We start from the raw sequence: 22,004 nt of genomic DNA on the forward strand, positions 1-22,004 counted from the left end.
TAAAGAACTTGATTTATACTTCGAAGGTCATTAATATAAACACATTTTATTATTTTCTACTGTTCACGGTTAAGTAGGTCAAATGCTAATTAATTCATCAGATGTACAGAACCATGAGTTTCATTGTTTCTAATCAATCAATTGTATACATATCCAAAAAATATGCAATATCAAAAAAATAACCTTACATTGTAATAACAATTTTTTTTTTAATCTGTATAAAATTTGCTAAATTTAGTTTAGTATTTATCTATTGCATGTACTAAAAACCAAAATTATATTTGAACCATTGAAATATTTCAAAAAATTTATACAGAAATCATTTCTATTTTGTTCCAAATAATATATTGATTTACTCCATAGCAGTAATGGTAAAGAGACAGTGATAATTGTTTAAAAACAAAGAAAAGAAGTAATTGAATATTTTATTTATAAAAAAACATTTACCTAAATGAATATCTTTACTAGATTATAAAGTAACTATCCAACGTAACTATATAAAAAAATTTTATCACATAAAACTAATACCACATTACCATCCGCAAATTCCTAAAATTTTACTGATTGATAAGAATCAAAATTATTTTATTTAAAAAATGTTTAAACTTTGTAGTGTGAAATGTAAAAGAATAAAATGATTAGTGAAATTCTACTATTATGAGTGACCTGTTCACAAAATTCTTAAAATAAAAACACACATAGATATCATAATTTTACTCCTGACAAGTATGCAACACAATCAACATTGAAGTATGATATGTATCGTTTGTTTAACGGATTCAAACATACATAATCTTTTTCAAAATTTTCATTATAATATTATTATAATTATGTGAATAGGGTACACATTAAAATTTTCCTTGTAACACTATATTTAGTTCACAACGTGTGTTGTACATTGATGTTTATTTACATAAAATTAATATCCAAAAAACAAATATTGCTCGTTTACGTAAAAAAAAATTTACAATTCAATTATTAAAAAAAAAAACTAATTGTATATACAAAAATATTGTAAAATAATTCAGATAAACATAGATTAAACAGCTAAATTAAAAAAAGCTACTAGTTGTCAGTAGGTAAAGTTGACCTGTCTTCTCAAGGTTTTTCATTTAGACCAATGAAAGGTTAAAAAACGTGACATACTGTCCAGCCGCTTCGCACTATGACCATCGCAATTCAGCTCAATGGTAACACTGTAAAAATTATCATAAATAGAGTGACGACGGCCATTGTGATCTCACTGGACGATCGGCTAGAAGATTTACTAGGTGAATCGGTTGGCATTGGTGGTGTCGTAGGTTCGGCTGTGGGAAGACTAGTGCCGGGACAAGTCTTTCCAGCGATTAACTCGTCTCGGTAACCTGCCAGGGTCATACTTGCTGGTTGTTTACAATTGTTTTCGGCCAGTAAAACCGTAAAATAACTGTCATCAGACAACAGGCCCGGAAAGACTTGGTTGAGCTTCAGTACGCTGGTCCGCCGCGAGTCGCAGTCGCATTCAAACCGGTTACCCGACACCCGAACTGTGGGCCCCACACCAAACAAAAAGGGTCCGAGGTCCACGTCGTGCACAATGTTGTTTGCGAACGTCACGTGCCGGTCCGTTTTGAAAATTTGCAAATCGGCTGGTAGGCTGAAGAACTCATTTCCGTCTATGGTAACATTCCCATCGCCAAAGTTTCGAGAGCGGCTTATGGTCACACTGTCGCCAACCAAAGACACGTTGTTGAATTTATTACCGGACAAATTAATTTCCCTACCTTCTTCGACTATTATTGAGCCACTGTGTAATTTATCAAAAGTGCTGTTAACTATTTTTACTGAACCCGACCGGACCATTACACCTCCTGCCTCAATGGTTTTGACCTTAATAAAAAAAATTTAATTAATAAATTTGTTTAGTTAAATAAATAATCAGACTGTTAAATAACTTCTGACATACTATTTATTATTCTATTTCAATAGCATTGAAAATAAAATTCATTAATAGTTTGTTAAGTCAATTTTAAATTTACTAAATTTATAAATGAACAAATAAATACATGAACAAGCACATTCGGCAAGTCTTTGAGATTTAAGCGAAATTCCGTAGAATTATTAGTTTTTCCGTCGAATTTATAAACATAACAAATTTTATTGGTTAAAAGTTATTAAAATACAACATTACACAAGTGTTTCAAATGTTTTAACATCAAAGTTTTGTATATATTATTCTAGGAATTCGGTTATGAATTCTCAGACTATTCATTTATTTGCTCTAAACAACACTTTGACCCCAATGGTCGTAAGATCATTTACAAAAACACAACTATCAAAAATAATAAAAAAATTTTTATTAGCAATCGCCGATTACTATATAGATAATTCTTACGAGTTTTTATAATTTGTTAATCTTATATTCAGAGAACATTTTATCCAAATCATAGAAAAATAAAATAATATTATTGATTTATTTTTCTTCAATCACGTTCGTTTTATTTTCATATCTATAATTACTATGGCGAAATAAATATAAGCGTGTTATTTGTTATTATTTATAAATACTTTAAAGGTGTTTTATTACGGAAATATTTTTTTTAGAAAATTTAATCATAATTCCCATATTGACGACTGTCGATGACCTATTTTATTTTCTATACTCGCACGTCGTTGTTGACTGTTTTCAATAAACGAAAATATATTGAATTTATGGTTTCCAAGACATCCACAAGATCCAAGTTGTATATTATTATGAATTACACGAGTGACCATAAGAAATGACTGTTATTTTTGTGCATCATAGCAAATAAGGACGAGTTTAATAATATTATTGAAAATAACTAATTTTGAGTTTTCATAAGAAAGTTATTTCCATTATTGTTTGTAACAACTTCCAAAGTAACGCACTTTTAAACTTAGCCGGACAAGTACTTTGGCTATTGCTATGAAGAAGAAGACATTCACACGACAGATGTAAACAACTGAGCTAAAGTAATTCTAGCGACAAACAATTTTTCACGAATGTAAACAGATACTATATTTATATTGGCTTACTCTTTGATAATAAAAATAATAAAAACAATGAAATTGCGTACATATTGTAGTTCAAATAACATTATATGTTAACGTCCGGCCGATATCACCTAATTTTTAACGGTAAACTCTTAAGAAATTCGTTCCGATCTTCGACAGAACGAAACAGTAGTTTTGATTAAATTTATTTAACTGGTAAAAACATAATTCTACAAAATGAATCCCAAAAAAATGGCGACATTTTTCTTGTAATATCCCATGTTTTTAATTATGATAATTGTTATTTGATAATAATTCATTAATCTTAGGTTGGAGGATTATCATGTTATGTTTGTCATTTTGATACATACACGGAGAACTGAATGAAAAGTTTGATATTAAAAACTTTTAACATTAACAATAACATTTTAATAAATATCTCTCTAGTTAAATTGTTTGACTTTTGAAAACCGAGCAAGTGTAGTTTTTTCACGAGAAATCAATATTATGTATTTGTTTATGTATCAGCTAAAAAATGGCAGAAAAACAAACGATTTAATGTCGTCCATCTAAATGTATGATTTATACTGCAATAAGATAACAGAACCATATTTATTAATAATATTTTGCCTTATGATAAAAAAATAATTCCACTTTACACATTTATCATCCTTTAAAATATGTATCGAGTTTAAATTAGTTTACATAATAACGACTGTGCATGATTTTTAGTTTATTTATGAAATTGTATTATACTATAGGGAGTTCTATTGAAATAATAAAATCGAAATTTCTGTTTACTCTTCGGCGATATCAAAATGCTTTTCTCTCATCTTTCTTAAAGTTTTCCACGAGCTTTCATGCATGTTTAATATATTTATATATTTGCGTTCCATAAGGTCTGCCGACCTAAAAATAAACGAGTTTTATTTCTCAGCATAATAGGTTTTTTCTTCTTTAAAACTGTGCAACAAACTATTCAAAACCTTTTATGGAAAATTTTTACGTAAAATGAATTCTATTTCAGACAGATTATTTTTCAAGTTAAAGATTCCAGTGATTGCAAACAAATTGAAATACCAAATCAGTATTGAAAACCTTTATTTTTTTATGCGTGTATATCATTAAATACATGTTTAACATTAATTTATACATACGTTTATAAGAACACAGTTTTTTTTAATACATCACTTGAAAGTTTTCAGAAATATTTATTTGTATTACGCATTTTTACCGGAATAAATTTTATTTTTCTCGGTTGTTTTTTCGTACATTTTTATGAATGTAATAAATGTAGGCTATAAAATATTTTTGGTATTTCTAACCAGTTAAGATTTCAATGTGAACCTCTCCAACCACAAAGTCAGAGATGTTGTCCCCAATGTTCAATTTTTATGAACTGTCCGATATTTAGTCTTTTCTTCATCTCAACATTTCTTTGAATACTTAAGAAACCGATACCAGTTAGTCAATAATTGTTACGTCGAATAAATGCATCTATACATTCTGTCCAATATCAGACTGTCAGTAATGCATGTTTTTAATTATATGACTTTTAGTTTGTGTTACTAGATATTAAAAACGATCGGAACAAAAAACAATTGTAACACTGCATCGATCGTTATGCGTATAGATGGCCGATAACAAAAGTCAAGATAAAAAACGTGTTAAGTCTCGCCTTTTGTCGGCGATATTCTGTTTTTCATTAACCTCATCCGTTAACGGTCACGCAACACAAGAAGAAAATCTATTGTATTGTTTGAAACAATTCGTTGTCATATATGACCACTGTTTTCAGTCCAACAAACACTGCATCGTTAAATAATTAAAAATTTTCTAATTGTGAACAAAAGGTATTGATAATCAACTTTTGTCTGTATTTAAGACCAGTTAAACGATTATTGGCCATGTTTTACGAACATTTCAAAGATCAACAATACTATTGAACGGATTCTATTAATTATCGAAAAACCCAACCTCTTCAATGTATTAAAACACTGGTTTTAAAATTTAAGTGCTCATCAGAAATTATTTTATTAGTACAATATGATTTGATTGGAAAATATTAAAGTTGTATCACTTCTAGTCGAAGTCAATATCAAATATTCCGTTAGTGACTACACTTTATTTTTAGCTCGTGAAATACGATAATTTCATAGTTTTATAATTTAATGATTAACACATGAATGATAAAAATACAAAGCCTGTATATATTTATGTTTATTTCGATAAAAGAAATCAGGCTTTTTATATAGTAAAAATTGACCTATTACACTTTATAAATTAAATATCGAATATCTAAATATGTTTCTAGCAAAATATAAAATTAAGAATAAACAAAAAACAAATCTTATTTCAATCGTATCATATGTAGGATTTACACGATTTCGATTGATTGATCAAAATTGGGTCATTAATTAATGAGTTATTGTTTTATTTTTTTTCTGAGACTGGGCACTAACACGTTTAAAAGTTGAAAGTTGGCTTGACGTTTTATCTTTACAAGGTAACTTAATAAATACATTTGATATTTATTTCTTAATAAGTTAAGTTAGTGTTCAGTAATTTTGGTTAATAGACATTTTATTATAGTACTGATATAAAATAAAATAATACAATTTTCCCATAAATTAAAAATAACGAAAAAATGTCTGAAAAGTGACTGTCTATGATTTGAAGAACAATAACAAAGTTATGTGGTATTTAAGATTTGTAGTATTACAAAAAAGTGTTAAAAAATAAATGTCTTTATTGCAGTATTTACGGCAGATAGTTAAAATTTACTCTTTCTTTTGAAATAAAAATTGCCTTTTATTTGGACAACAATTTCTAATAGCTTAATTCACTTCAGTTAAAAAGTTATTATTACTATTTGAATAACTAATATTTCAAATAAGTTTACTATTTAAACCTAGTAACTTGTAAATCATTACTGAACTTTATTATTTTTTTAATCTAACATAACACCACAAGTTATAACAAAAAAATTACTAATATTTCCATCCTAAATTTATAAAAAATATACAACGATAGTTTGATTAACTGTGGAGTAATATAAAAAACAATATACATTTTTTTTTTTTGGACACATTAAAATCTAGTCATTTAACCGCAAAAGTTTTTACTGGTCAAAAACCCAACTCTAATAAAAAATAAGGAGATACTTAAAGTTAAAAAATAAAATTATAATGTATGCCTATTCCATTAAAAATAATGATGTCACTTCAATAAAAATAACATATGTAAATTAAAAACAGTTTTCTTTTAAACTGTACATGTATGTTTCATTCAGTACAACTCCTGTTTTATTCATTCTAAACTAAATTAAGGACAATCATTAGGTCAGTAGAATAATTATTACACATAGGTTAACAAATTAGATATTATTAATCCATTAGAATATTAGCGGTGATACACCGTGAACTGACTCAACTGTAAGAATAATTTACTTTAATTTTCGTTCGACAATTGAGTGGTAAGTAATCGAAATAATGAAAAAATAATTAACAGTTATTCCTAATGCGATACCATCGAAAATCGACAATTCAAAATAAGATTTTCTATCGGCTTATTCGAACTATATTCAATGACCTCGACAATAGTTCAATTATTAATATTATAACTCGATTAAAATTAAAAAATGTAACACGGCCACTTGAAGTATTTAAAGGACCGCGTGAATAAACTCGATATGAAAATACGTTAGCCTTATTATATTAATTAACGTGTCGCTGTAATTTATAAGCCATTCGAATCATTTAATAGTTACCGATGAGTTGATCATAGAAAATCCTTCGACTTTGTCGTGACTAAACGACATGTCTAATGCTCCAGGTTCGATTTCCTCGATTTCAACGCTGTCCAGAGTGATCTTGCGAAGTGGTGCAGATGCAGGAACTGTTCCCTGGACGAATTTTTGCACCTTAGTCCGACGGAGTTCGAGTTCTTTTAGCGTGTTGTTGGCTTGACCGAAACCGTCCAGTACGAGTCCATCGACATTTTCAATCACAAGAGTTTCCAGAACAGGAAAAAGACCCGCAGTGTAGTGGAACAGTTTGATGTCGCGCACTGTAACTTTCTTTAGGAGGTTTGCATTTGGCAATCCAGACGGCGGCAGCGATACAAGTCCACACGCAGCTAGTGTTAGTTCTTTTACGGCCAACAACAGAGACGCATCAGTCGGTCGTATAATCAAAAACTGTAATAAAAAATAAAATTGTTGAAAACTTGGAGTACAATTTCTATACCTTGAAAAATAGCTGTTATCACTTTTCGAGATTTACTCGAGTATAATCAAAATAAAGTAAACATTCAAAATGTTATTTTATAAGAATTATTTTTAATACGTGAACCTACAGAATTATTTATATTAAAACAACTGGGGCAGAAGATCTATCTAGATTAAAAATACAAGGAGAAAGGACGAATGAATGCAGAATACATAAAATTAATTTATACGAGAGCATAAAGAATGAAAATACGTCAGTTGTAGGGATTAATAATAAATATGATAAGTTTCTTGAAATCAACACTTGTTCTCTTCATTGTTTTTCCCGTATTTTATTAATGTTTCGAATATTAATATATTTTATGCACGACACATTACACACAAAATGATATTTTACTGAATATTTTACACTAATTAAAAGTAATTCATAACGGTGTTCCTTTATAGCTTCTCTGAAACATTAGTTTTTTTTTACGAGTCTACCTACCTAATTATTTAGGTTAAGCTTTGAAAATTACATACACAGTCATTTTCAAACATAATCAAAGGTACTGTTGGTAAAAATTACAAATTTATGTTTGATAAAAATAAATAAATAAAGCTATAATAATCCATGTTCTATTTTAGTGTTTATTAAAATTAAAACGCAGATATTAAAAATTAATCAGATACACATTGAGAAAATCCTTCGTAATTCAAAAAAACATATTATACATTTAAGAAACTGACGTGTTTAACTGACATTGAACTACTCGGGGGAAAAATAAAGGAGCATTTGGCCTCTTCCCAGAAGTCCTTAGCACCGACCGTTCGAGTCGGCCATAATAATTTTATTTTTGTTCTAATCCAACCTTACCTATTACTCGACTAAAAATATCATGTTTATTTTGTCTGTCAATCAATCGAAATGGTCTCCCCTCCGAAAAATACTGCGCTACGCTCCCGATGATGATTGTAAAAATTGGTTTTATAATATAAATATATATATACACACACGTTAAAAAATATTACAAATATGTATCATGTTGAATAATTTAGGATCTCTCGAGTTGGTATAATGTGCACATTATACAACAATAATATTATCACTGTACTCAGTAGTATTCATGTGGACTGCATTAACGAAGGGGTACCTGAAATATTCTAATATGTCGGTTTATAGTGCCTCGTTGTATTCATCCGCTTTAAGTCAGCAGTTTTAATATGCCCCTGTCGTGTAAGGGAACATCAGCCATTATTTGTTTAAATATTGTGTTGCACCTGTAGCACGTTTATAATCCGGTTCTTTAGTCTGCGATGTACACACCGAGTCTCACGACAGCTTAGTGATCTGTTTAATGTGTGTAATTCTATGCACAGACTGCATGGGATATTTTTTATTATACGATATTCAACTACGACGGTAAAAATGTCACAATAGAAACTTAGTGGTTGATGCACAAAACGACATGATAATAGCAACAAAAATTATAAAAGAGATTATTTTTTTGTCCGATTAATATTTTTTTTAAGCGTTCGAAAAATTGATTAAACTGTAAGTATAAATGTTCGTTGGTTTTGTACGNAAATGTCACAATAGAAACTTAGTGGTTGATGCACAAAACGACATGATAATAGCAACAAAAATTATAAAAGAGATTATTTTTTTTAAGCGTTCGAAAAATTGATTAAACTGTAAGTATAAATGTTCGTTGGTTTTGTACGGTTAACAATGCGCTAAAATAAATATCTCGATTTGAAATATTTTTAGAAAAATATAATCTATAAAACTCATAATTATTTTCCATCGTGTTTTTACTAATTATTATTTCAAATTCTACGATATGATCGAAAAAACTCTTCTGTTAAACATCACAATCTGACAAGCTGCGTCGCGTTGAATGACATGATGTGATTTGATATGATTATATACAGATAATACTTCATCAAACACGTATAATGTTAAAATTACCATATTATTATAATGTATTCTCGAATTACCGGCTTTAATGGATAACACAAATAAGTGCAGGTGAATTTCAGTACTAAGAAATAATAAAACTTTATGCACAAAGAGCACACCGTTATAGAACAGATATGCATTTTATTTAAATAAGACGAGAAATACAATAAAGTTATGATTTATCGTGTTAGGAATTGTCTGATGCCATAAAACCATAACAATGTTCGCTTTGATTAACGTACGCGACCCATGTGTCATTGATCTATTAATCATTCGGATTCGTGATGATTGTAATAAAAATACAATAAAAAGTAAATTGTCCGCATAATAGGCTATTCCGAAACAATCGTATTAAATATCAACGATATTACTTGTACGACATATAATAAGGTAATGTGAATCGCTTAATAAAAAAAACTCTAGTTTATTAAACTACAGAAATAAAATGAAAATTGTCATAGGAATGACTATAAAGAAAAATTACTGCAACTCGAACAAATTATGTTGCTAAAATTATCAAACGGACAGCTAATTAACTAAAATGATATCCCGTAAATTTAGCTAATATTAACATAAGCGCAATTTTAGACACAAGGTATTTATAATCAAAAGATAATTTAATAAAAAAAAAAAAGTTAACCGAGTATTTAGAATGAGACATACGTTCGTAATCATTAATTTATGTTTATTAGCACAATTTTCATAAATATTCAACTATCTTTAATTCAAGCCTCAATATTAAATTTTTTGATTTGGTTAAAATTTAATCAAATTTCATATTATTTCTACCTAAAGATACAACGGAAATTTGATTACATGTTTGAAAGTCAATGACCATTCCGGATGGAAGTTATCAACTAATTTAGTTATCGTAAAAAAATTCTATTAACTAGTACAAGATTACCAATATATTTTCAATTAATGTATGTTAAATAAACATTTCATGAAATTTATTGGAAACAATTTACATATTTATTAGTCTAGCCAAATCTAGAAACGTATTTCTTTTTGTATTGTTTATTGACTTGAAATCAATGACTTTTGGAAAGTCACAAAATAAACAGTTTTAAAATGACTCATTTACTTTACAACTAAATTCTGTGAAATTCTCGCAAAACACTTTGTTGCCTCAACTAATAATCTTTCTAAATTACCACTGAGTTTGCAGAATGAAAATTTAATTTAGAACGAAAGTAAATTTAACAAAATGTTTTATTTAAAGACTTTGACGATTCGAATTGTAAACATTGAAAACTATAAACACGTTGTAACAATTAACGTCATAATAAAGTAAAACTACTTAAATGTGACCTTTTTGTTGAATTTTACGGCTGAATAAAAATAACTCGCCGCCCAAGAACAACCCACGAGCTAAGACAGTCCACGATCTCTTTGAAAACTTTTTTTTTTTTAACATAAAGCATATTAAAAACTATTTATTTGACAAAAAATAATTAATTTTAATATTATGCATACAATGTATTTTTATATACTCTACCGCCTTCATAAAAATTTTGAAGAGTTGAAATGATAAAGATTCGGTTACTATCTATGAATTTTATACAATTCTGATGTTATTAGAATTCTGGACTTTTAATCTCTTTATTACTGTTCATAAATATTCAATATTTCAATTAGTGTACACGGAACAACTTTTGTAAAGCAATTTATTGTATTGTAGGCTTGTCAAACCAAAATGTAAATCTTAAATGAGATCAGTTTCATATTTCATTTAATATTCACCGCACCTTCATTTGTAATCTACATTTTCTTATTATAACCAGTTTAGTGATACTCAATACTTAACATCGAGTAATAAAATAATTGAAAAAGTAGCTAAGAAAAATTGTAATTAATAGAAAACATTTGTGTGGCACATATAAACAACAACAAAGGGAGTTGCTATAGTTAAGTAGCTTTAAAAAACTCGAATGGTTTAATGAGTATGAAAAATAACGATCTACTAAAAAAACAAATTTAGAAATTCATCGAACAAATGATTTGCAAAATAAAATACTCGGTACATCCGATTACTAAAAAAATTGTACACTATACTCTACTATTCGTGTTAAATGTTTTTCTTTAGTACTGATAAATGCATTTATTTTTAATTCATTTTTATGAACATTGCGCTTAATTTTTAATAATTCATGCCGACAACGAAGAAAACTTAAACAAATTGTTTAAACAAATAATGAACTGACCATTTTTGAACAAAATTATTTCTGTTATTTATCATAGTGTCATTGTTACTACTTTTATGTTTCCCTTGAGCATTACTCTAATGAAAATTTGAAAACTCCCATAAGTACTTAGTTGCTTACCTATACAAGGATTACTATAGCTCTATGCTTGTTTAAACTTTGTGATTAAAGTAGAGAGTCGGTAATCATTTTCATTTAAATTAGTTATTAGTTTTCAACTGACATAACCAATATTTAATGTTACTTTTATATGGTAGGTTTAGTTGAAATTTATGGCTTTTTAAAAAAAAAAAAGACACAAATTCACGGAATACGAACTAATGTGAGATTAAATCATATAAATACAATTATGTTATGTTTAATAGATCAATTCAATAAATCGAAACCGACCCAAAAACTATAACTACAATATACAGAAAATAATGGAGTAGAACTTACATGGTGTATATTTTATTGTTTAGAAATTGATTTAATGGTTTATTATATCGATCGAATGATGGGTATTTAATTACTCATTACTATTAATCTAATTGGAACTGATAAAATATAATAAAAAAAAACTTACTTTGTTCTTGATACAAGTACAGTTGACCGAGGTCGGGGCGACATTTGTGGGAAAACAAGCACAAGTTTCGCAAATACTTTTATTACCCGGCTGAGCACCAATTTCACTATTTAGCAACAAGTTCACTAATATAAATAATAACACCGCGCAAGTGCGTACAATCATTATGTTTTAGCGTTTGTAATCAAGTCGGTGAAACGGATTCTGAAAAGAGTTTTTCTGGAAATCAAGAACAGAAATTTAACATGTATACCACCGGCGGGCGCGGTGTCTAATGAGACGTACTTTGGTGCGCGAGGAGCTAACAGAGTCCGACTAAGACAACGTTTAAATTCTACCTAACCGTTAACTGTTGTCAGTGTACACCGGACGGATGCATAGGTCCGGAGGTACGACACTTTTGGCTCTTCAGTGAAACAGTAACGATAATGACGACAACTGTCTAGCGAACGAGAGGAATGTAAATAAATAAATATACATAATATCATAAACTGTGTAGAAGACTGACACATGTTCACTGTAAAACGGCAGCTTATCACCGACGTCTCCCCCCACCAACTCAACACGACCCTACCGATGCGGAGTTCCTCTTTCGAAGGAACGCGCGCTTGGGACGGGCAGCCTGTCTCTGGTTTGGTCAAACCCGTTTCTATAGGAAGCGTCGGCAAAAGGGACTAACCGTGGGGGTGACATAATGGACATGTTGATTATTTATGTTCCTTAAAATTTAAGTACTTTGTCGTTAACTAGTCGAACGTTTAGAGGAAATTGCACGTTTGAAAAATCACATCAATGAGTGGGATGATCTAATTTGTGTGGAAGAGCAAATCTTCAAAACGATGTAAAACAGCGTTTCACAAAACGGCACCCTGCGGAGCAGTCGCAGCAACATTTGTTAACCATAAGACGTCACTGGAAGTAATAAGAACCACTGAGTCCATTCCTATAACTATGTACTATGTGCTCGACTACTGCGCAAACAGCCTTTGGTTTAAGTAAAATTAAAACTATATTAAAAATATTATTAATTTAATATAGTTTTAATTTTACTTAATTAACTAGCCACAAGTGATCAATTTTTATTATAGCCTTTGGTTTATTAAAAAAATGTAATAAAGATCATTCAAGTAAACACTTACTATTATTAATCCATTAAATAATTACAATTGAATCGTAGTCCATGTTCAAATGTTTTCCTATGATAATTGAATATTTTAAATTCAATATTAAAACGTCGCTTTAACAGTTTTAAGTCAATTTTTTTTTTTTTTAATTTTTATGTCAAAAATATATTTTTCGAATTTTAGTGGTATGAACGCTTTAAAAAAGACGGCATCCACGTTTTGTATTGTTCCATATAATTATTTATCAAAAACTTTTGCCAGGCATGTAATTTATTACAATTGAATAACTAAAAATACAAAATAAAATAAACCTTTTAAAAATGCCATAGCTGTTTAATATATTGTCTATCTATTGCGTTTCAACATTAGTTTTTGTTAGATTGTTTTACAACATTTGTATGATGATTTTTTCTGTTGATATGCCGTAATTTATTTTGTATTTCGATTACGTTTTCAGAGAATTATTTTAGATTTGAGATCAAAAATAAAAAGGATAAGTTATATTGGAACCCCGTGGACAACATTCATTAAAAAAAAAACTTCCTTATCCATCCATCACGATAAAAAAATATACGTTAGGCTCACTCGTCTTAAAATACGTATAATCTGAACATGTGTAATCTAAACTGAACTATGTGTGTAGTTTTTTATTGATCCCTGATCGTTTATAAAATATTTGACAATTCATATCTACCATAAAAATACTTATTAAAAAAAATAATTTTTAGTAAGTTGAATACTGTATTTATAAATACAGTACACATAAACAGTATAAAAATAATAGTGATACTTTTATTCGTAATTTATTAATAATAAACTATATTTTCGTGCATTAAAAATTATTTACTTTATTTTTTACATTTCCCTGAGATAATTTGACTATTTTTAATATTTAAGGGATAAAAAAACAAGATTAATATTTTTTCCTATTTATGAAACTAATAAAAAATAACGATCAAAGTTTCTCTCGATTAAGTAATAAAATGTAAATTTATTCTTTTATTTATTTTTATGGTTTTACTATAAATATTCGCTATTTGAAGTTGATTTTAAGATCATAATTTACATACACTACTATTTTCGTTTGAAAAAATACTTTATCATTCATCACTTCAAATTTTAATTTTTGAAAATATTTAAATACATTTTTTATCTATACTTATGAATATTTTACAAACAAATTTAAATATTATTGTTTTGTTTGGTTAAATGTCACTTTAAAATCTTAAAATTTAAATTTGTTATGATACTAAATGAAATCTACTTTTTGTCGCATCGAATTTTCATGATGTAAAATAATAATAAATTATTAATCAACTGCTTGATTTTAAAGTAGAATGAAAAAAGAGTTGTTTTCATAAATTTGCTATTGCAATATATCGTTTATAAATAATGAAAATTCTGTTACTATAACTAATTTTCATAATAAAATAACAAGAAAAACTTTTAAAGGTTTTTGTAAAATTACTAATCAATATTAAAGCCTTTCGAGTTATTTTTAATTTAATTTCTATGGTAGTTTTATTTTTCGGAGAAAATGAATTTCATACATTTATAAAGCTCTAAAACATAAAATACAAATTCCAGACAAAAAGTTTTTGCTTATTAAAGTATCAAAAGGCATTCAAACGTTCAATGAATATAAAATTTATTTACTTTAATTATTTTTTTACCTTTAATTTTGACAGCCTTGGGTAAATTACTTTTCAAAAGCAATGACAAATTATTAGTGTTTTGGAAAATTAAATAACTAAAATGTTACGTTTCTTATTATCATTTTATTGCTATAAGTTTTTTCTTAATGAAATTTTTTTTTTATCTTAAATTTGATAGTGTATGAAAATTTCCGATTATCAAAAAGTAGTTAAATCTATACACAATTTTAATGAGTAACGTGGAACTTAAGAATGAGCTGATTTGACAACATTGTAGAAATCACTACTTCGAAAGACGGAAGAGATTATGTCTTTTTCATATTTAGGAATTTGTTAAAGATACGTTTGGTTGAAAGCGAAATTGGTGTAAGTAAATTTTTGTAATATTTCAGAAGTCTTTTTAAATATTATAAACTCATAAAGACTTATATAAATGCAGTGATAACAATAATGTAATAATATCGCCCTATGATCTAATTTTATGGGTACCTTTGATACCAAACAAAGGGGCAAGTTAGAAATTTTTCTTTTAACACATTTCGCCCAAAAATAACTTTCTTTCTAACCCTCACGTATAATTTCTTTAAAATAAATAATTTGTTTTATTATTTATTATTACTGCCCGTGAGGCTGCTGATTTTGAAAAAAATAAAGATTTTCAATTTTTCCCCTAAACTTACACTACAAGACCTATTTTCGTACCACATTTCACGTTTCTTCTTATACGGAATGTTTTATATAATTTAGTTAAACAAATTAAAACTATAAAACACAGGAGTTATAAAAAACCGGGGCTATTGTTTCGCATGAAGATACACTAGCTTTGCTAGAACTTGGCCAATCGTGCGCTCAGATCAATAAATAAAATTCAATGAGTCTCTTTCCATTCATTTTGCTGTAAGTATAGCTTTTCATACAATTCTTTGCATCACGTTGAATCAAAAAACCAAAATTAATTTAAAGTACACGTGCGTAGTTGAAAAAAGTATGATTAATGTAGTACTTTGTACCTTTGGCACGTATTATTTTATTTATAAGAAACGGCTTGTCCTTAGTTTTTAATAGTTGTAATTGTCATACAGCTATGTCGTCAGACGCATATTCAATTGATTTTTTAATTTATTTTACAGACATGCGAATGATTCCCATTCTGAAAATAAATACTGTCATTGCTTATCTCGTATTAAATTCAAGGATTATTATAGGTGACATATGACGATAAGCACATGCAAAATACTTCCCAGGTTTTCTCCGTAAAGTGTACTGTAAAATGTTTACTTTATTCTCATTTCGTATAAAATAGTTTTAATTAAAATATTAACGAACAACACAGTCACGTTGTCCCGTGTGCCGTTAAAAATCGATTTGCACAAAAAAACTCGGCGTGACACTATTCATGTGACATTATATACGAATCACAATTCAAATAAATCGGTCACCGTCAACGGTCGTTACGAGTGTCGCCATTATATCAACCAAAACACAAAAATTTATACTAATATGTTACCGAAGAAACCATTGAGCAATGTCTTTTTTATTTCCGTTTCGCTTAACAAAACTGATTTAAATACACTCGAATAAAACAATCGTATACATATAACATCAAAAATCTATTCATTACAAAATAAAATGCATACATATACATTCTTATGACAGATTTAGTATTCAATGTAAAAATAATACTTCATATGATGACCAACCTGACAAAACAAAGTAGAAGAATTTTGATTTCTATACAAAAAGCAATTTATAATAAATTTACGAATTCCTTTTGTTTATTCACTCATTGTTATTCATTTCATAATACAACATTTAGAAAATCACGTATGCTCAAACCAATGTGCCGGTGTGCATTGATCAGAACGTCCATCGCACTACAAATGGTTTGTTTTATCAAATAGATTATACTTTATAATGTGACTAAAATATTCAGAACTTTCAACAAATATAAATGTTTTGAATTTTGTAAATCTTTCTATAATTTTGTAGACGGCAACTGACTTGAAAGAATGATTATCTTAATGCGTTTATTTTGTTTAACGACTTAATGATTTTATTTTTAAAAGAGAGGGTTTATCAAATCAAAATATAATGAAAATTTATAGAAAATCACGAGTTCTTTCTTCCAGAGGCGCATGGCTCGCATCTATAACAAGATGTCTACCGGATGTGAGCTGACTGTCAATATTAGTTATAAGACCAAATGCTTAATGTAACTGAGACGTTCTTAAGGCAACTGGACACGGTGTACCTCTGCCAACGTCCGGTGAACACTTGTAAGAATGTAATATCGAATTTATTGGGCATTTTATAATAGTTACTAATTAGTTAAAAAAATACATAATTATAGCAAATGAAATTAAATAGTATTAATAATATTATTTATTATTATAATTATTTATATATTATTAAAAAAAAGTTTATTTAAATTGTAGTATCATTTAATTGAACTATAGTGATAACAAATATTAAACAAAATTATTATACATTTTTAAAAATAAACTATTAAAATTGTATTTTAAAAGAACCCTAATAATTACCTTTCTGTACTATTTACAAAACTATTTTAGAAAAACTGGCGCTACAAAATTTCCAAGTGCATTTTTCTTAAATTATGACAGTATTTAAAATGCAGCATTTACTTCAATAATTTCAAAAATTAAATATTTTCAAATTTTTTACATTATTTAATTTAAATTACTGTAAAATTAGCAAAAGGCAATAACTATCACAAGAACAGTTAGTGTGTTTTTATAACTAATGTTCATTAAGGCCCGGATTTAAATTCATATTGCATGTTCTTTTTAATTATCTTAGATAATGCTTTCCAAGCATAAAATATAAACATATATAAGCCGGGAAATAATATGAGACCTATTGTGTCGAATATTAATGGCTTAACTTACAATTTGGCTAAACACTTAGTAAGGGTGTTTTTATTTATTTAAAAATTCGATAGTTTTTCAAATAAAAGTAATATTGACTTTTTTCAAAAATTATCTCGTTATACTACTTAAATTAATGATAGGATAATTTCTTTTGACGTAGTAGCCTTATTTCCGAGTATTCAGATATATATAACAATTGTTTTTCTCAAAGACTGGCTAAAGGAACAAAACACAATAAAATTAATGAGCTTATTAATCTGACAAAGTTATGTATAAATCAACATTATTTTCAGTTTCGGAATAAATTTTATGAGCAAACTTAGATAACAGCAATAAGAAATCCGCTATCACCATTTTTAATAAAACTTTTAATAAGTAAATTTGAAACAAATTTAAAGAACACCTATGGTGATTTTCCGAAATTTGGGTTAAGTGTGTAGATGATATTTTTGCGGTAACAAACAAAAATTTTAATTCAGAGGTCTTCATAAAACATTTAAATTATTTTTACCCGTCTATTAAATTTACATAGCAACGGGAAGAAGAGGTAAAATTAACTTTTTGGATTAATTAGTTGAAATAGTAGTAGGAGGGGATTAAAATTTGATATTTATCAGAAAAAAACACACATATTCAAGTACATTCCGAACAGTTCGATCCACAGATGGCAACACTAAACGGCAGTTTTGAATAATATGTTTTACAGATTAGTTAATATTCCGATGAATAACATAGGTTTTAATAAAGAACTGGAGGTTATAGGAGAAATAACTAGATTTAATGAGTATAACGAAAACGTAATTTCAAAATTAGTCTGAACACAATAGTGGAACAAAAGACAAATAGCACACTCACTAGCGTTGCGGAATTAAAAGTAATTAAATCGACCATTTAATATAATCCAGATATCATCTCAAATGGACTAGCTAAAATTTTTAAGAATTTTGGTATTACTTTGGTAACATCTAAAAGTAATAATTTAAGAGATTTATTAGATAACCCTAAAGATAAAATAGAAAAAAGAACAGAAATCGGGCATTTATAAAATATAATGTGAAAGTTGTTATAAATGTTACGTTGGATAAACTAAAAGAAATATAGGGATCAAGTTTATAGAACACTTAAGAAACATTAAAAATCAAGAAGTTGATAAATCTTCTGTGCCCGAACATTTATTGTCACATAATCACTCCAATAAAACCATAAAACTAATTAAAAACGTAAGTAATTATAAAGAGCACAATGTAAGGGATGCATTAGAAATGTTTAAAAATAAGAACAATTTAATTAATTGGGATCTTGGCCCTCTGAAAAATTAATTTTTAAACTTGGGTAAATTGGCAAAATGTCACTTGGGGTAAATAAAAGGATTTTTTTTTCGGTTACAGTGTCAGTATGTGTTTAGCGTTTATAATAGTAACATTGTTCCTGAAATAAGTATCCGCCAATTTGTAGTAATTTTTTTGCGGCTTTTTAAGTTAAATATTTTTAATATAATTTTAATTTAAAATAATTAGCCACAAGTGATCAATTTTTATTGAACATTCTTTGTTTGAAGTCTTTTTTATAGAGTATACATTAATATTTTATGTGCTATTTTTTATTTTTTATTTTTAGAATGCTTCTATCATTTTAATGAGGAAATTTTAGAAATTTTTAAGGACTTTTATGTATTTTCAGGACTTTTAAGTCCGTGTCCTAATTATTACCACGATTTATTATTGACTGTCTTTAACTATATTTTCGATTTCACATTAGAAATAACAAGATTGAATAAATTAAAAAATCTAATACTTTTTGGAAATTTATCGAATTTGAGTGGAATTATTTATACAATCTTAATTAAATTAAATATTTGTGTTAATCAGATTGCCTGTTTTCTACAGATTGGTGGTGTAGATAATTTATCGAATTTCCTCTTCTAACTTTGCTTCTTTAATTAAATGTTTACTCCTGTAAATTATGATTATATTAGAAATAAATGTTTAAATAGTTATAAGCATATTAAAAACTTATGTTTTTGTTATATTAGTTTAATTAGTTAAGACTGTCTTGGATAAATTTTGTTATGTTATTACAATTAATACTAAGGTAGTATAATATAAATTGATTACTTGTGGCTAATATTATTTAAAGTTATATTAAAATATTAATGTAAAATTATAAACATATTAAAATTATTTAACTCAAAAGTCACAAAAAAAAAAAAAATTACTAGAAAATCACAGAAAATTCAGATATGTATCTCGAGAACAATGTTACCATTATCAACACTAAATATATACAAGTATGTGTTTTATTTTTTAGTATTAGTTAATGCTTTGGATATAATTTTAAATTTGAACTTAAGTAGTACTTAAAGAAATTAAAATATTCGGTTAAATAAATACTTAAATAGTTAATGAATCAATAGAGTTCATATATTTTTGATTAGTACATCTTCACAGATGTCAATATTTAGTTAAAAAGTTTACTATTATAAAAAATTATAAATTTATTATTAGTATTGTTGACTATCATACAAAGTCTTAAAGTAATAATGTTCGTTTACAAAATAGATGTGTTGATATTTTATTTTATTACGATTAAAGATATGCTACTGCACAAGTCTTCACAAATCTACTTAGCAAGCAAAAATAATTTCACTTTTTAAAAATAATAAGGACTACAAAAAAAATCTATTTTTGCAGTTTACATATTTTCTAGATCCAACACTATAAATGTAATATTCGAGTTAAAAAAATGTTAAAAGAGATTTTTAAGAGATTTTTTAACTAATACATAATTAATTAATATTTAATAAAAGATTTCAAATAAGCTGTAAAATAAAAATATATTAAATTATTTATCGAAACTATCATAAGTAATTTAAATTACTATTACTTATAAGATTGTATAATTGAAATATGTTCATTAAATGTTTGTAAATATTTTTATAAATTTTAGTACCCGAAATAATATTTTTTTAATTTCTTTATAAATTAATAAAACTATATCAAGAAATATGCAAATTTTACCTAGACATTTGATTTGCCTTAACTCATTTATTAAGCATACAATACGGCGTTATAAATAGGCAAAATATATGAAAGAAAATGTATTAATAATTTGTTCATAAGAAGTCCTATGAAAAACCAGTAACGAACTATCAATTTAAAATACTGTGATTTATTCTATTGGTCAATGATTATATAAAAAAGTAATTATTACTGTTTATTTTATAATAATTACTCTTTTTTATGTATTATGTTTAAATAAAATAAAATAGTTAATTCTAGTTTAAATATGTAGACAAGAAATTTTCATTTGCTGTGTAGATGTTATGATCTAAAAAAAATATATCACAGAAGTTTTAAGCATGCGCAATGATTTGTGTCTGGGTCAGAAAAAGTTGTACAGGCTAATAATCCTACCTATACAGCCGATATTTTTAAGAAGAACCAAGTAACTTGAAAGGTATTTACCTTTATATGTCATTTTTTCAACTCGTATAGAAATCATATATAGAGTGTTCAGTAACTAAGAAAACGGATTTCTATTGTTCTCATTATTTGTAACAATTAATCTATTTCTTACTTTTTGAACACCTGTATAGTAACGTGTGATAAGTGCGCACGCCAATGATTTTAAATAATTATTTCATCTGTTTTGGAAATATTACCTATTTATAATATTTCCATATATCTAAATAAAATTGATATTTTTTACTAACAAATTATTTCAAGTTTGTATATAATTTATAGAAATATCTATTTTTTTAGTTAAATGTTATGAAATTTAAAACATTGCTTTTTGAATTGATGTTGCTATGTGAATGTGGTGAGATAGTTACACAAATTAGGCAATTCATCACTAAGTTTTTATTAATAAAATATTGTTAAAAACAAATCATCTTTCCACCTTACCTGAATTATTATATTTAATTACCTCAAAGGATGATATATTAAAACTAGGTATCAATATAATAAAAATTGACTTAAATCATATTTCAATTAATTAATAAAAATAACAAGATAGATGACGGTATTTTTTGATATTCATTAAGTATATTCTACATTTTAAGAAAATAACTATTTCATTTTTCTTATTCAGAAAGTAAGCTAGGAAAAATATTTCTATTATTCTTATTTTTCGTTACAATTGAATATTTTCTTTACTTTTTGAATGTTCTGTATATCAGATACAATCTGTAAATCAGATTGGTTTATTTAGTTTGAATTTTTTTTATTATGAATATTATTTTACTTTTTGTTAATTTACGAAATAACAATTATCTACATAGATTAAATCTTTCATATAAAAACTATGCATGGCCTTTACATTGAAATATAATTATTTGCACGTTTTGTTGCTGTAATCGTTTTTATGCAAAAAATCTTTAATTAAATTACGACTATTAAATCT

At 27.0% G+C, this 22,004-nt stretch overlaps 1 protein-coding gene across 1 annotated transcript; it reads right to left on the bottom strand.

Annotated features, from left to right (window-relative positions):
• Nucleotides 1–853: 853 nt before the first annotated feature.
• On the bottom strand, nt 854–12,447 carry LOC126901810 (uncharacterized). The gene is made up of 3 exons (XM_050678607.1): nt 11,934–12,447; nt 6,764–7,192; nt 854–1,869 (listed from the first exon to the last, which is right to left on the bottom strand). The coding sequence occupies exons 1-3, from the start codon at nt 12,096–12,098 to the stop codon at nt 1,180–1,182; spliced, it is 1,284 nt and encodes a 427-aa protein (XP_050534564.1). The 5' UTR covers nt 12,099–12,447; the 3' UTR covers nt 854–1,179.
• Between the last annotated feature and the right edge of the window lie 9,557 nt (nt 12,448–22,004).

The sequence above is a fragment of the Daktulosphaira vitifoliae genome, unplaced genomic scaffold, assembly GCF_025091365.1.
Source record: "Daktulosphaira vitifoliae isolate Bord-2020 unplaced genomic scaffold, ASM2509136v1 Scaffold_3, whole genome shotgun sequence".
Taxonomy (NCBI): Eukaryota; Metazoa; Arthropoda; class Insecta; order Hemiptera; family Phylloxeridae; genus Daktulosphaira; species Daktulosphaira vitifoliae.

What these genes read in the sequence shown, in the direction of transcription:
- LOC126901810 (XM_050678607.1), bottom strand. Translation starts at nt 12,098, where the DNA reads ATGATTGTACGCACTTGCGCGGTGTTATTATTTATATTAGTGAACTTG. An exon ending in GTACTTGTATCAAGAACAAA is followed by an intron (nt 7,193 to 11,933) that starts GTAAGTTTTTTT and finishes TTTTTATTACAG; the next exon opens with TTTTTGATTATACGACCGAC. An exon ending in TTTCTATGATCAACTCATCG is followed by an intron (nt 1,870 to 6,763) that starts GTAACTATTAAA and finishes TTTTTTATTAAG; the next exon opens with GTCAAAACCATTGAGGCAGG.